Source organism: Pogoniulus pusillus, chromosome 37 (genome assembly GCF_015220805.1).
Source record: "Pogoniulus pusillus isolate bPogPus1 chromosome 37, bPogPus1.pri, whole genome shotgun sequence".
NCBI lineage: Eukaryota > Metazoa > Chordata > Aves > Piciformes > Lybiidae > Pogoniulus > Pogoniulus pusillus.
The window spans coordinates 2,391,883-2,407,375 of NC_087300.1; the positions used below are offsets into that span (position 1 = coordinate 2,391,883).

The 15,493-nt window shown below is 61.2% G+C and overlaps 3 protein-coding genes across 5 annotated transcripts; 2 read left to right on the top strand and 1 right to left on the bottom strand.

Annotated features, from left to right (window-relative positions):
* Positions 1 to 52: 52 nt before the first annotated feature.
* IQCC (IQ motif containing C) lies at positions 53 to 3,559 on the top strand. The gene is made up of 5 exons (XM_064172751.1): positions 53 to 161; positions 566 to 709; positions 1,164 to 1,476; positions 2,446 to 2,564; positions 3,424 to 3,559. Exons 1-5 carry the CDS (start codon positions 96 to 98, stop codon positions 3,463 to 3,465), a joined length of 684 nt encoding a protein of 227 aa, XP_064028821.1. The 5' UTR covers positions 53 to 95; the 3' UTR covers positions 3,466 to 3,559.
* Positions 95 to 15,248, top strand: EIF3I (eukaryotic translation initiation factor 3 subunit I). Of its 2 annotated transcripts, none has more exons than XM_064172750.1 (11): positions 95 to 98; positions 8,883 to 8,975; positions 9,568 to 9,655; positions 10,339 to 10,404; positions 10,716 to 10,865; positions 10,972 to 11,099; positions 11,937 to 12,047; positions 12,458 to 12,547; positions 13,517 to 13,590; positions 13,753 to 13,845; positions 14,825 to 15,248. In XM_064172750.1, exons 1-11 carry the CDS (start codon positions 96 to 98, stop codon positions 14,904 to 14,906), a joined length of 978 nt encoding a protein of 325 aa, XP_064028820.1. In that variant the 5' UTR covers position 95; the 3' UTR covers positions 14,907 to 15,248. The 2 variants fall into 2 exon arrangements, with proteins under 2 accessions (XP_064028820.1, XP_064028819.1); XM_064172749.1 differs by lacking the exon at positions 95 to 98 and adding an exon at positions 8,138 to 8,242.
* Positions 5,420 to 8,174, bottom strand: TMEM234 (transmembrane protein 234). 2 transcript variants are annotated; one of them, XM_064172757.1, is made up of 5 exons: positions 8,145 to 8,174; positions 7,163 to 7,314; positions 6,494 to 6,560; positions 6,031 to 6,123; positions 5,420 to 5,779 (listed from the first exon to the last, which is right to left on the bottom strand). In XM_064172757.1, the coding sequence occupies exons 1-5, from the start codon at positions 8,155 to 8,157 to the stop codon at positions 5,718 to 5,720; spliced, it is 387 nt and encodes a 128-aa protein (XP_064028827.1). In that variant the 5' UTR covers positions 8,158 to 8,174; the 3' UTR covers positions 5,420 to 5,717. The 2 variants fall into 2 exon arrangements, with proteins under 2 accessions (XP_064028827.1, XP_064028826.1); XM_064172756.1 differs by lacking the exon at positions 8,145 to 8,174 and adding an exon at positions 7,733 to 7,880.
* Positions 15,249 to 15,493: the final 245 nt, after the last annotated feature.

Genomic DNA, 15,493 nt, shown 5'->3' on the forward strand with positions numbered 1-15,493 from the left:
CCGGGAGGGGGCGGGGCTTGGGGCGGGGGGGGCGGGGCTTGGGGCGGGGGCGGTGCTGGCGGGTGACGTCATCTCCCGGCGCGGTCGCAGCCGCCATGGCGGCGCTGCCGGCGGAGGCGGAGGGCTGGCGGCAGCTGCTCCGCGCCGTGACTCGCCTGCAGGTGGGCGCCTGGGGCGGAGGCTGCGGGAGTCCGGCTGGGGGGTGAAGGCTCCCGGGTGGGAAGGACCCCAGTGGGGGCCATGGCGGAGGAGGGCTCCGTGGGGAAAGGCCCTCTGGGGGGGTCCGTGGCTGGGCAGGTGTCCGCGGGGAGCCCGGGGGTCTGTCCCCGTACCGGGGCACGGCGGAGCGGCGGCGTCACGGGGGAGGAGGAGGCTGCACAGCTGGGAGCGGCCCTGGGGGGTGCCGGGCCGGGGACCCTCTGCCGGCGGCCGAGCCTCATTAAAGCCTCCCGTGGCTCAGAGCCAGGCCGCGCTTGGTCCTTGTGCGCCGGGAGGGAGCCAAAGGGCGCTCGGCTGGGGGCGGTGCAAGGGGCGAGGCAGTTCAGCGCCCCCGGCGTGTCCGCAGGCCTGCGTCCGGGGCTACCTCCTGCGGAAGCGCTTCCGGAGCCTGCGGGCGGAGTACGAGGAGGTGGTGCGGGAGATCGAAGGAGACCTGAGCCGGCTGCGGTGGAGGGGCCGGTTCCTGCCGCGGCCTGTGTTCCTCCCCGAGGTCCGTGCGTGGGGGCTGGGGTGGGCAGGAGGGGTGGGCAGGGGGCACCTGTGCAGCGCGGTCCTAGGCACCTGAAACTGCTCCAGGAGCTCATCCCCTCCCCCTGAGGTCCCCCTGAGGTCCCCCTGAGGTCCCCCTGAGTCCCTGCCCGAGGCTCTGCTGCCGCTCTGCGTGGAGCCTCCGGACACCCCCGGACCTGTGCGGGTGGCTCCTGCAGGTCTTGTCCCCGGGACCCCATCCTGCCAAACGGCCAGACCCGCTCCTGCGGTGGCTGAGCACCATCTGGGGGTGAATTCACCAGGAGAGCCCTTTAAGGAGCTCATCGTGGTCCAAACCAGAGCGCTCTGGGGCCGTGCCAGGGGTGCCAGCAGCACTGGGGCACAGCAGAGCCACTCCCAGGGCTTCCCTTTCCTGCCCTTGCCTTTCAGTCACTCCTCTGTTGTCCCTTCGGCAGCCTGCCCAAGAGGAGTGCTCAGGTCCCCCTGAGGCCAGCACAGAGAAGGCACAGGAGGAGCTGGGCACCGCTGAGCCAGAGCAGGATGGGGGCTGCAGTGATGTGGAACCTTCAGCCCAGCTGCAGAACGAGAGGGACCTGAGCTCTGGGGCTGAGGGCAATGCAGTGAGCCCCCCAAACCCTGGGGCTGATGCAAGCACTGCAGAGGGGCACAGTGCCCCAGCAGAGAGCCAGGACTGGCAGGAGCTCAGCAGCATCACCTCCGTGTGGGACAGCACTGCCCTGGAGCCAGAGGCCCTTGGAGACTGCCTGGGTAAGAGCTGGCAGCTGGGGCACAGCCTGGGCTGCATGCTCTGAGCTCAGGGGGGCAGCAGGTCCTGGGGGTGCTGAGCTCTGAGGGGTGCTGAGCTCAGGGGGGCAGCAGGTCCTGGGGGTGCTGAGCTCTGAGGGGTGCTGAGCTCAGGGGGGTAGCAGGTCCTGGGGGTGCAGCAGGTGCTGGGGGCGCTGAGCTCTGGGGATGCTGAGCTCAGGGGTGCAGCAGGTGCTGGGGGCGCTGAGCTCTGGGGATGCTGAGCTCAGGGGTGCAGCAGGTGCTGGGAGAGCCGAGAAGCTCAGGCTGTGGTGCAGAGGTTGGGCCAGGTGTGTGCAGCAGGGGCTGGAGCTGAGGTCTGGCTCTGCTCTGATGAGGATTCTGCCACTTGCCGTGGCTGAGCAGCTGCTGCTGCCTGTGCTCACAGCTCAGACCCAGGCAGAGGGTGGGCAGCAGGGGGAGGGGATCCTGCCCCTCTGCTCTGCTGAGGCCCCCCCATGCAGTGCTGGGGACAGCTCTGGAGTTCTCAGCACAGACAGGAACCTGTTGGAGTGAGGCCAGAGGAGGCCACAGCAGTGGTGGGAGGGCTGGAAAGGCTCTGCTGAGAGAGATGGAGAAGAGAAAGCTCCAGGGACACCCTCTGGAGGCCTTTCAGTGCTTGAAGGGGCTGAGCAGAAAGCTGGGGACAGGCCTGTGAGCAGGGCCTGTTTGGGCAGGCCAGGGGGGGGATGATTTAGGCTAAAAGAGAGAGATTTAACCCAAACACAAGGGAGAACTTCTAATTACTGAGGGTGGTGAGAGCCTGGCCCAGGTTTTGCCCAGAGAGGTAGGAGATGCCACATCCCTGGTCAGCTTGTTAGGGCTCTGAGCAGCCTGCTCTGGTTGCAGGTGTCCCTGTTGACTGCAGAAGGGGGGGACTAGAGGAGCTCTAAAGGTCCTTTCCAGCCCAAACCATTCTGTGATTCGTTGCAGAAATTCCACCTGAGGACATAAAGGAACTGCCCCGAACCCGCTCAGGCCTCCAGGCCTACAGGAACCACCTCCTGATGGAGCTGCTGTGGCTGCAGCAAGCTATTGCCAGCCGGGAAAATGTAAGGGCCTGAGCCTGCCCCTGCCAGGCAGAGCCTCAGACCACTGCCTGCCTGTGGTGGGACTGGGGTTGGGTGGGGACACTTCAGTTACTGGAGGCTTGGGCAGTGGCAGTGCCCTGATTGCAGTGCTGCAGGCTGGGGCCAGAGTGGCTGAGAGCAGCCAGGCAGAGAGGGAGCTGGGGGTGCTGGCAGAGAGGAGCTGCAGCGCAGGCAGCAGTGCCCAGGTGGGCAGCAGAGCCAATGGCATCCTGGGCTGGCTCAGGAGCAGTGTGGGCAGCAGGACAAGGGAGGTTCTTGTGCCCCTGTGCTCAGCACTGCTCAGGCCACACCTGCAGTGCTGTGTCCAGTGCTGGACTCCTCCATTGCAGAGAGATGTTGAGGTGCTGGAAGGTGCCCAGAGCAGGGCAGCAAGGCTGGGGAGGGGCCTGGAGCACAGCCCTGTGAGGAGAGGCTGAGGGAGCTGGGGGTGTGCAGCCTGCAGCAGAGGAGGCTTAGGGCAGAGCTCATTGCTGTCTGCAGCTACCTGCAGGGAGGCTGTAGCCAGGTGGGGTTGGGCTCTGTTGCTAGGCACCAAACAAGGGGCCACAGCCTCAAGCTGTGCCAGGGCAGGCTCAGGCTGGATGTTAGGAGGAAGCTGTTGTCAGAGAGAGTGATTGGCATTGGAATGGGCTGCCCAGGGAGGTGGTGGAGTGGCCGTGGCTGGAGGTGTTGAAGAGGAGGCTGCTTGAGGCCCTTAGTGCCAGGGGTGAGTTAATTAGAAGGGCTGGGTGCTAGGTTGGGCAGGAGGAGCTTGGAGGTCTCTTCCAACCTGGCTAATTCTGTGATTGTTCATGCTTGGTGTTTGTTCTTCCTCCTGCAGTACTTGATGCTGAAACAGGGACTGGGCACTCCTGACCCCTAGAAGGGCATTCCCAGCCTGTGGGGCACTTATGTTGGTGTGGAGAAGCAGTGGACCTGCAGCACCACAGCCCTGGCATCACCACAGCCCTGGCATCACCACAGCCCTGGCATCACCACAGCCCTGGCATCACCACAGCCCTGGCATCACCACGTGGACAGCAGCACCTTGAGAGAACTCCAGCTCCCTGGGCTGATGTCTTCCACTTGAGCTGAACATGGCAAGAGCCTTTTATTGCTCTTAAATGCAAACGTTTGCTCAAAGCAGGGCTTCAGCAGCACTGTGAAGGCTGAGCTGGGTGGTGCCAGGGGGGGTTGGGCAGGCTGTCACTTACAGGAGCTTCTTCAGCTGCTTGCTTGGGGGGGGGGGCTGAAATGCCTGAAGGCAGCAGAGGCTGTGAACCTGCAGGAGCAAGCTGCTCTCTGCTGAGCTGTGGGTGACCCAGGTGGGTGTCTGAGCTGTGTGCTTGGGATGGCTCTGCAGGATCTGGGATCTCCAAGCCTTCCTGGTTGGCCTTTGGGGGACACCTGGTTGGAGCACTGAGTTAAGAACAGAGTTTTCCATTGCCTGTGTGGCTGGTGGGGAGTGATGGCACCTCCAGGCTGACCCTGGGGGTGAGGTTTGGCTTCCCTGGCCATGGTATTCTCTCTGAGGCAGTCACCTGAGCTGGTGCTGGAGGGAGCAGCTGAGGACTCCAGGGGCTTGAGGCTCTCTGCTGCTCTACTTCAGGGGTGTTTGAGGGCCCTCAGAAAGGATCCTCCCACCTGGTGCTGTGTTTCCCTGCTGTGACTCTGGGCCCCTCCTGTGTTGGACAGAAGGCTCACTCCTGCCACCTGACAGATATCACTTTCTGCTCCTGGTGATGCTGACTTGTCTGTGAATAAAAACCTTTCCTGAAGCCCTCTTCTGGGTCTCTCTATTCCTGCCTTGCTTGCTGCCTTCTGGGCAGAGCCAAGGGAGTCCATGGCTGGCTTCAACCCCTGGCAACCTGCTCAGTGCCAAGGCTGCTGTGTGCTGTGGGGACAGGAAGCCTTTGCTCTTCTCATGCAGGCAGCAAGCAGGCAAGGGGGTGACAGCATCTGGCTGAGGTGTGAGCTGCTGGCACCTACTGGACCTCCAGGGTGGCTACTTTGAGCCTGGTGGCTGGTGAGGGAGCTCTCAACTTGGTGATGCCAAGAGCCAGATTCTGCACTTTGGCCACAACAACCCCAAGCAGCTACAGGCTGGGGCCAGAGTGGCTGAGAGCAGCCAGGCAGAGAGGGCCCTGGGGGTGCTGGCAGAGAGAAGCTGAAGAGGAGGCAGCAGTGCCCAGGTGGGCAGCAGAGCCAATGGCATCCTGGGCTGGCTCAGGAGCAGTGTGGGCAGCAGGACAAGGGAGGTTCTTGTGCCCCTGTGCTCAGCACTGCTCAGGCCACACCTGCAGTGCTGTGTCCAGTTCTGGGATCCTCCATTGCAGAGAGATGTTGAGGTGCTGGAAGGTGTTTGGAGCAGGGCAGCAAGGCTGGGGAGGGGCCTGGAGCAGAGCCCTGTGAGGAGAGGCTGAGGGAGCTGGGGGTGTGCAGCCTGCAGCAGAGGAGGCTCAGGGCAGAGCTCATTGCTGCCTGCAGCTGCCTGCAGGGAGGCTGTAGCCAGGTGGGGTTGGGCTCTGCTGCCAGGCAGCCAGGGCCGGAAGAAGGGGACACAGTCTCAAGCTGTGCCAGGGCAGGTCTAGGCTGGGTGTTAGGAGGAAGTTGTTGTCAGAGTGGCACTGGAATGGGCTGCTCAGATCCCCTCTGGGGCTGCTCTTCTCCAGGCTCAACACCCCCAGGGCTCTCAGCCTTTGCTCCTCACAGAGCTGCTCCAGACCTCTGAGGAGGGTGACTCCTCAGCTGAGGAGGCCACTGTCACCTGCCTGGCCAGAAAAAGGAGCAGCTCCTAAACAGACTCCTTCTACAGACAAACCACTTGATCCCAGGAGTTCCCTTTGAACCATTTATTATCCCCCCAGTGCTGGGCAAGACAACTCAACCATCCCTGCTTCAAGACACTCACAGGTGAAGACTTCCTCAGCTCCAGATGTTAACCAGGACCTCCTCTCAGCATTTCCTGTCCCACCCCAGTGCTCAAGGAAGACAGTCCAAGGATTTTGGACACCCAGGTGTCACACTAGAGCTTTCCAGCTGACACTGAGCTGAAGGGTGGTGCTGCTGAGCCAGAACCCACAGAGGGTTACCTTGGAACAGGTTCTTCTTCCTCTGCTCTCTGCCGCAGCTCCTTCATGAGGCAACTACACAGAGTGTGACTCCCAGCACAGTGAGCAGCATCCCTGCCACAGCTCCTGCAGGAAGGAGTGAGGAGAGCTTGAGAACTTGCACTAGTCAGGCCTACAAGCTGTTAGCTTGGCCAGCTCTAGCTTCAGATGCACAAGCCCTGCCCACGAGTCTGCTTCACTTCCCTCTCAGGTTCTGCAGCAAGAATTCCTTAACCAATCCAAGCCCTTCTGAGGGCATTTGCTGGGTGGTGGAGACCACAGGGCACTGCAGATAGGTGCAGGAGGCAGTGTGAGGAAACATCTTCAGTTCAACTTACTTTTACCACCAATGTCCTCCCCCAGAATGCTCCCAGTCACCAGTGTGACTATCAAAGCCAGGGAGTTACACAGGGGCACAGCCAGGGACAGATCTGAAAGAGAAGAGTTTAAACCCAAACAGTTTCAAGTGGATGATCTTCTACTCATCACAAGATGCTTGTTTCATGGGTGGCTGTTACAAGCCAGCTGCTTGCTGCTTACCTGAGTCACAGAATCACAGGTTGGGGAGAAACCTCTAAGATCACTGAGTCCAACCTATCACCTAACCCATCCTAATTAGCTAACTCATGGCATTAAGTGCCTCCTCCAGCCTCCTTTTAAACACTTCCAGGGACAGGGACTGCACCACCTCCCTGGGCAGCCCATTCCAATGCCAATCACTCTTCACCAGAGCACCCAACATCATTGCTCATCCCCAACTCCCAATCAACCCACCCCACGAAGGCAACAAAGAGAACCAACCTGCAGATGCCAAGGTGAGGTAGAAGAGGAGAGATCCACCTTGATTGAGCAGAAAAGGCACCATGTACTGTGGGAAGAGCACCACAGGCCTGTCAGCTGCTGCACACAAACCCACTGTGCACTCCCCCCTGCAAGCAGGCAGCCAAGGAGCCAGGACCTGCTCATGCTGTGCTGTGTTGGGCAGGGGAAATGCAGCACCTTGGTGCCAGTCACAAGCTGCTCTGGTCTGCAGCAGGCAGAGTGTGACTATTTCATACAGAATGTGAGGGTTAATGACCTGCTGCCTAGAAAAGGGGTCTTGATTGTGCACAGTGCTGTAGGCAGGGAAGTGAAACGTTACTGAAGTGAGTGGGGGGGGACAAGACAGGTGATCAATGGAGTATTTAACAGTTGAAAAGTATCAAGTGCAGAAGTGCACAGGGAGGGAATGACCCCAAGAGAATAAAGAATGAGAGCTGGGAAATGTAACAGTGTAAAAGTATTGAACCCAGCAGGCTGGAAGAGACCTCCAAAAGCATCCAGCCCAACCCATCCCCCAGCCCTATCCAATCAACTCCACCGAAGGCAGTCTGACACCCTCCGGTCCTCTGCCAACGATCTACTTTCTCTCGTTAAACTGCTCCGATCAGCCTCAATCCAGCACACCCAGGGGCCCAGGCAGGGTCGCACCTTGTAGTTGAGGCTGAGGAAGCGGATCTCGGCCAGCAGCTGCCGCAGTCGGCCCTGGCAGCGCAGCTCCTCCAGCCCGGCCGCGCCGCGCCGCAGGAAGGGCCCAGTGCTGCCCCACAGCACAGCCACCAGCGCCAGCGCCGCTGCCTCGCCTGCGCCACAGCCTGGCCTCAGGCACGGCCCCGGGGACTGCCTGCCTGGGGGCTGCCATCACCGCCCCCACGGGCAGGGGTACACAGAGCCCAGCCCGGCCCAGTGCTGCCCACCCCCGGGCAGGGACAGCCCTCACCAGCCCAGCTCACTGCTGCTTCCCATCAGAGAACCGAGCAGGTTGGCAGAGAGCTCCAAGCTCAGCCCAACCTAGCACCCAGCCCTGCCCAACCAACCACACCATGGTACTCAGTGCCCCAGCCAGGATTGGCTGCAACACCTCCAGCCACAGCCACTCCACCACCTCCCTGGGCAGCCCATTCCAATGCCAATCACTCTCTCTGACAACAACTTCCTCCTCACATCCAGCCTGAACCTGCCCTGGCACCGCCTGAGGCTGTGTCCCCTCCTCCTGCTCACCCTCGCAGGCAGAAGCTGCTCCTGCTCCCATGACGCTTCCTGCGCTTCAGCTTCCCCCACAGGCGCCCTGCCCACGGCCCTGCTTTCCCCTCGGCACAAGCCCCACGAGGGAGCAGCTCACGACCCCACAGCCCCGACCGAGGACCCCCACAGGGCCCAGGCCGTGACCACCTCCCCCTCCCCCCCCCCCCGAGAAGGCCTCACAGGCTGCAGCTCAGGGCCCTGCTCCCTCCCCCGGCGAAGGATCCCTCCCCAGGGCCCAGCCTGCCCCCATCAAGGAGGACCCCCCCGGGGCCCAGCCGGGGCCTATTTCCCCTCCCAACAGCACAGCCCCGAAGCGTCCCCGCCCGGGCCAGGCCTCTCCGCTCCCGCCCGGGCCAGGCCTGGCCCCTCCGCGCCGCCGGAGCCTCACCCGCGGGCGCCATAGTGACGGTGACGCACTTCCGGTGTGCCGCCCTCCTGACCCGGAAGTGATCGCGGGACGCTCTCGCCTGTTGCGCTGCCGCCATGGTGAGAGCGGGGCCGGGCCCGGGGGCTGCGGCCGGGAGCCAGACCTAGGGACCGGGGGACGGGACCGGGACCGGGGGATGGGGCCGGGAGCCAGACCTAGGGGCGGGGGGACGGGACCGGGGCCGGGACCGGGAGCGAGACCTAGGGACCGGGGGCCGGGGGCCGGGAGAGAGCCGTAGGGGCCGGGGGACGGGACTGGGACCGGGGTCGGGAGCCAGACCTAGGGACCGGGGGACGGGGGCCGGGAGAGAGCCGTAGGGGCCGGGGGACGGGACTGGGACCGGGGTCGGGAGCCAGACCTAGGGACCGGGGGACGGGGGCCGGGAGAGAGCCGTAGGGGCCGGGGGACGGGACTGGGACCGGGGTCGGGAGCCAGACCTAGGGACCGGGGGACGGGGGCCGGGAGAGAGCCGTAGGGGCCGGGGGACGGGACTGGGACCGGGGTCGGGAGCCAGACCTAGGGACCGGGGGACGGGGGCCGGGGCCGGGGCCGGAGCCGGGCTCGGGCGGGCAGTCGGTGCTCGGGTGGTGCAGGGTCCCGGCTCGGCGTTCCTGCGTTGCGAGCGGTGCGCGGGGGCTGCCTCCCGGCCCCCCGTGGCGCTGGGCTGAGGCACAGTGAGCGGCGACTCCCCCCCGGCAGAAGCCGATCCTGCTGCAGGGCCACGAGCGCTCCATCACGCAGATCAAGTACAACCGCGAGGGAGATCTGCTCTTCACCGTGGCCAAGGACCCCGTGAGTGCGGCCTGCCCTGCCCCTCCCCCCCACCCCCGGCTGCAGGCAGACCCCCACCGCCGAGCCTGGCCCAGCTCTTATCACAGAACCAGCCAGGCTGGAAGAGAGCTCCAAGCTCAGCCCAACCTAGCACCCAGCCCTGCCCAACCAACCAGACCATGGCACTCAGTGCCCCAGCCAGGCTTGGCTGCAACACCTCCAGCCACAGCCACTCCACCACCTCCCTGGGCAGCCCATTCCAGTGCCAATCACTCTCTCTGACAACAACTTCCTCCTCACAGCCAGCCCAGACCTGCCCTGGCACAGCTTGAGGCTGTGTCCCCTTCTTCTGCTGCTGGCTGCCTGGCAGCAGAGCCCAACCCCACCTGGCTACAGCCTCCCTGCAGTCTCTGCCCACCCTCCCTGTGCAGAGCTGCCCTCCTGATGTCCAACCTGAGTCTGCTTTGCCTCAGTTCCAAACCATTGCCCTCATCCTACCCCTGCAGGCCCTTCTGAACAGTCCCTCCCTAGCCTGCCTGTAGATCCCCTTCAGACCTTAACCACTCTCTTTGCTCTTTGCTGAGTGGGGTCCTGACTTGTTTTCTCCTGCCAGATTGTCAATGTTTGGTACTCAGTGAACGGAGAGAGGCTTGGCACCTACAATGGCCACACAGGAGCTGTGTGGTGTGTGGATGCAGACTGTATCCTTTGCTGCTGGAAAGCACTTTGTGTGTCCTGTAGAATCACAGAATGCTTTAGGTTGGAAGGGAGCTCAAAGCTCAGCCAGTTCCATAGGCAGGGACACCTCCCACTAGAACAGGCAGCTCAAGGTCTTATCCAGCCTGGTCCTGAACACCTCCAGGGAGGTTGTGGAGCACAGAAGCACCCAATGGGATCAAAGATTGAGGCCCTCAGCACAAGAAGGGCATTGAGGTCTAAAGAAGAGCAAGGAAAGTGGTGGAGGGTCTGGAGGACACAGGTTCTGAGGAGCACCTGAAGGAGCTGAGGTTGTTTAGCCTGAAGGAAAGAAGGCTCAGAGGGAGACCTGAGCCTGACTCTGTACAAGCACCTCAAAGAAGGCTGGGGGCAAAGCTGGGGGGGGCTTTGTCTTCTCTCAAGTAACTGGTGACAGGACAAGTGGCAATGGCCTCAAGTTGCAGCAGAGGAGGTTCAGGTTGGGTGTCAGGAGAACCTTCTTCACTCCAAGGGTTGTCAGACCCTGGAAAAGACTCCTCAGGGAGGTGTTTGAGTCCCCACCCTGGGGGTGCAGAGGTGTGGTGCTGGGGGACGTGGTTTGGCACCAGGCTAAATCAGGGCCAGACCTGATGGTCTGAAAGGGCTTTTCCAAGCAGAATGGTTCTGTGGCTCCCTAACTGGTGCTCAGGGGACACTCGCCACGTGCTCACTGGCTCTGCTGACAACAGCTGCAGGCTCTGGGACTGTGAGACAGGTGAGAGCCTGCCCACGCAGCCCAGTCACAGCTCCCTGCTGCTGGAGCGCTCTGCCAGCAGGAGCTGCTCCTTCCTCCCCTGCAAGGGCTCTGAATCCAAGCTCAGGCTGCTGGAGGGGAGGGTTGGGCTGTGTGTGTGTCTGGCTGAGTGGATCCTCAGTGAATTCATTCACCTCACCTCTGAGTGGTCAGAAGTTGGGGTTAGAGCTCGCAGCTCACCGAGCCTGCTCATCGGCTCCGTGCTGCATGGCTCTGGCCACCCCTGCTGGCCTTCATCCCTGGGGAAGTGACAGGTTGTGGTTTGTGCCCAGGGAAGCAGCTTGCCCTGGTGAAGACCAGCTCAGCTGTCAGGACCTGTGGCTTTGACTTTGGAGGGAACATCATCATGTTCTCCACGGACAAGCAGATGGGGTACCAGTGCTTCGTCAGCTTCTTTGACCTGCGGGACCCCAGCCAGATCGGTGAGCAATCCAGGCAGGGCCTGCTCCAGGGGGGAAAGGGAAGTGTGGCTGGCCAGAGCTGGTGCCACTCTGTCTGTCTGTCTGTCCCCTTCCTTCCTTCCTGCAGAGAACAACGAGCCTTACATGAAAATCCCCTGCAGTGACTCCAAAATCACCAGTGCTGTGTGGGGCCCCCTGGGAGAGTTCATCATCGCAGGACATGAGAGTGGAGAGCTCAACCAGTTCAGTGCCAAGGTCAGGCTGAGAGGGACCAGCATCTCCCTTGGGCAGCAGTGCCTGGGGGAGGGCTTCAGCACCTCCCTGTTGTTGTGGGACAGAAAGGATTGGCTCTTGGAAGGGCAGTTAAAGGATGTGGCTCCCTTGTGCCAGCATCTGCCCTGCTGCTGTCAGCCACACCTAAACTGCTTTTTGGTGGGGTTTGGGGTTGGAAATGAGCTCTGGAGATCATCCAGGCCAAACCTCCTGCTAAAGCAGGGGCACCCACAGCAGCTTGCCCAGGATCACAGTGGCCTGGGGGAGTTTGGAGTCTCTCCAAAGAAGGAGACTCCACAACCTCTCTGGGCAGCCTGCTCCAGGCCTCCAGCACCCTCACAGCAAAGAATCTTCTCCTGTTCAGAGGGAGCCTCCTGGGTTCCAGTCTGTGCCCATTGCCCCTTGGCCTCTTGCTGGACACCACTCAAAGAATCCCAGCCCCATCCTCTTGCCCCTCAGCCTTTAGCTCTTGCTGAGCATTGCTCACATCCCCTCTGGGGCTGCTCCTCTGTAGGCTCAACACCCCCAGGCCTCTCAGCCTTTGCTCCTCACAGAGCTGCCTCAGGCCCCTCAGCACCTTCACAGACTTCATTGGACTCTCCAGTAGCTCCCTGCATCTTCTGAAGTGGGGAGCCCAAAACTGGACACAGCACTGCAGATGTGGCCTCACTGAGGCAGAGTAGAGGTGGAGGACAACCTCCCTTGCCCTGCTGGCCACACTCTTCCTCATCCCCTCCAGATGGGAGCAGTTTTTGTCGTGAAGCTGCCTGTAGGCTCCCTTCAGTTGCCAGCACTGAAGTTGCCTTCTCTACCCTTCAGTCAGGGGAGCAGCTTTCAACCATCAAGGAGCACACCAAGCAGATCAACGACATCCAGACCTCCAGGGACATGACCATGTTCATCACAGCTTCCAAAGACAACACAGCCAAGGTGAGGCTCCTGCTGCTCAGAAATGCAGGGAGCTGTTGCTGTTTGCTTGCAAGGCCTCTGCTCAGAGCTTTGCCTGCCACAGAGCTTTGCCTGCCACAGAGCTTTGCCCCTTAGCAACTGGAATAAGTAGGAAGTCAAAACTTGGTGTGAAGGGGAAGGTGCCAGCACCAGGCATGGCAAACAACACTGCCAAAGAAACACAGCTGCAGTTGGCTGCCTCCAGAAGGTGCCAGGAGTGAGGTTTACTGAAACCTTAGGCTTCTGGGGAAGTGGTTTGGGGGGAGTTTGGTGCCCATGGGTGACTGCAGAGTGAACATCTGCCTAGATGAGGCCCAGCAGCCAGGTAAGGGGAGCTAAGTGAGGCTGCCAGCCCCATGGCAGAGTCACTCTCTGCCTTTTTTCCCTCCCAGCTGTTTGACTGCACAACGCTGGAGCACCTGAAGACGTTCCGGACGGAGCGGCCTGTGAACTCTGCTGCCCTCTCCCCCATCTTTGACCATGTAAGAGTCACAGAGTGTCAGGGGCTGGAGGGACCTCCAGAGCTCAGCCAGTCCAACCCCTGCCAGAGCAGGAGCACCCAGAGCAGATCACACAGCAACACAGCCAGGCAGGTCTGGAATATCTCCAGAGGGAGACTCCACAGCCCCCCTGGGCAGCCTGTGCCAGGGCTCTGGCACCTTCACAGGGAAAAAAATCCTCCTCATGGTTAAATGAAACTTCTTCTACCTCAGCTGCCACCATTGGCCCTTGGCCTGGCACTGGGCATCACCCAGCAGAGCCTGGCTGCAGCCTCCTGCCACTCACCTGCACACATTGATAACCATTGCTGAGGTCACCTCTCAGCTCCTCCTCTCCCAGCAGCACAGCCCCAGCTCCCTCAGGCTCTGCTCCTAACAGAGCTGTTCCATTCCCTTCAGCATCTCTGTGGCTCTGTGCTGGACTCTCTCCAGCACAGAGAGTTCCTCTTGAACTGAGGGAGCTCAGAACTAGACACAGTACTCCAGATGTGGCCCCAGCAGGGCAGAGTAGAGGGGCAGGAGAACCTCTTTCGACCACAGCCCTTCTAATCCACCCAAGGATGGCATTGCCCCTCCTGGCCACCAGAGCACAGTGCTGGCTCATGCTCACCTTCCCATCCACCAGGACCTCAGATCCTTTTCCCCTTTGCTGCCTTCCAACAGGTCAGAATGAGTTTGCTGATGGGGAGGGGCTCTGTGTGACTCCTGGGAGGCAGAGTGTCACCAGCCCAGCTGAAAAGCATGACTGAAGTGGGCCTGCAGAGCTTCGTGGGGGTGTGGTGCAGGGAGCAGGACTTAGTGTCCTCTGCTTGTCAGATGAAGGTGTCTGGGAGGTTGGAACTTCTGTGGGGCTGGAGTCTGTGGCTCCATAGGAGGCTTCCTCAAAGCTCAGCTCCCTTCCCTTCTGTGGTGTAAGCAGCACTGAAGTGTTGTGGCTTCTCTCCATCCCAGGTTGTGCTTGGTGGTGGGCAAGAGGCCATGGATGTGACCACGACCTCCACCAGGATTGGCAAATTCGAGGCCAGGTTGGTGCCTGTCCTCACCAGGAGGCCTCCCAGCAGCCCAGGGGTGCTGTTCCCAGGGCTCCTGCCACTGGCAGAGGAGTCACTGAACCTGCAGAACAATTTTGTTGTGTCCTTAACCAGGCTCTGGCCTTCTTGTGCCCATTTACATCTTCCTTCTCCCAGGTTCTTCCACTTGGCTTTTGAAGAAGAGTTTGGCAGAGTGAAAGGTCACTTCGGGCCCATCAACAGCGTTGCCTTTCACCCTGATGGGAAGAGGTGAGCACCTCTGTGGGTCTTGCAGCATGCCCCAGTCCACCCAAACCCACCTTTGGGGCAGGGTGTGGCTGAGCTCCTGGGATGTCAGCAATGGGAACACATCCAGCACCTTCCTCACTCTCCCCACCTCAGCCCTCTGCCGGCCAGGGCTGGGCAGTTCCACTCTGCTGCATGTTTTGGCTGCATCATTTACACTTCTCTTGGTCTTGGGACTCGTGTGGTAGTTTCTGGAGGGGGTTGTGAGAGCAGCCTTCACTCTGGGACAGACCCAGTGAGAGCAGCCTTCCCCACTGTGGGACAGACCCAGTGGGAGCAGCCTTCCCCACTGTGGGACAGACCCAGTGGGAGCAGCCTTCCCCACTGTGGGACAGACCCAGTGAGAGCAGCCTTCACTCTGGGACAGACCCAGTGGGAGCAGCCTTCCCCACTGTGGGACAGACCCAGTGGGAGCAGCCTTCCCCACTGTGGGACAGACCCAGTGGGAGCAGCCTTCCCCACTGTGGGACAGACCCAGTGGGAGCAGCCTTCCCCACTGTGGGACAGACCCAGTGGGAGCAGCCTTCTCCACTCTGGGGCAGACCCAGTGGGAGCAGCCTTCTCCACTCTGGGGCAGACCCAGTGGGAGCAGCCTTCTCCACTGTGGGACAGACCCAGTGGGAGCAGCCTTCACTCTGGGACAGACCCAGTGAGAGCAGCCTTCTCCACTCTGGGACAGACCCAGTGGGAGCAGCCTTCACTGTGGGACAGACCCAGTGGGAGCAGCCTTCACTCTGGGACAGACCCAGTGGGAGCAGCCTTCTCCACTGTGGGACAGACCCAGTGGGAGCAGCCTTCCCCACTCTGGGATAGACCCAGTGGGAGCAGCCTTCCCCACTCTGGGACAGACCCAGTGGGAGCAGCCTTCTCCACTCTGGGACAGACCCAGTGGCAGTGAGCTCCTGCCAGCACCCCTGACCTGCCTCTCTCTCCTGCCCTGCAGTTACAGCAGCGGGGGTGAGGATGGCTACGTTCGCATCCATTACTTCGACCCCCAGTACTTCGAGTTTGAATTTGAAGCTTGAGGAAGGACTTTTCCTCCTCTTCTCTTCCCTCCTCCCACACACTGCCCAGTCCAGGAGCTCCTGAGTGCAGCTGCTACAAAGCCTGAAGTTGGTCTGCTCAGCAGGAGGCGATGGGAAGCTGTTGGCAATGAACTTGGGGGTTCTGAGGTGGGGAGCTAAAACCCAACCAGATCCCGAGGGCAGGGCTGGCTGTCAGGGGGGAGGAGGGGGTGAAGGAGAGGGAAGGGAGCTGGGTTGGCTGCCTGCCCTTGGCCCTGCTGGCTTCCTGCTGGGCATATTTATACATCAGGGGAGAGGAAAAAAAATCATCAGGAAATAAATAAAAACCTTTTCCAAATGCAAGGAAGAGAACCTCTATGGGGCCTGGCTTTGGGTCTGGGATAAAATCACCCTGAGCACAGTGCCTGGCTCCCCCCACCCGTGGGCAGACAGCAGAGAGGTTGCTCCTGGGTCTCTGCCCACCTTAGGTTGAGGATCTGAGGCTGCAGCTGGGATCCAAGCCTGAGGTGTGAAGAGGTTGGAGGTGCAGCAGGCAGCCCACGGCTGCTGCTTTGTTTGTTTGCTGCCCTGACCCTTGGCCAACTTTC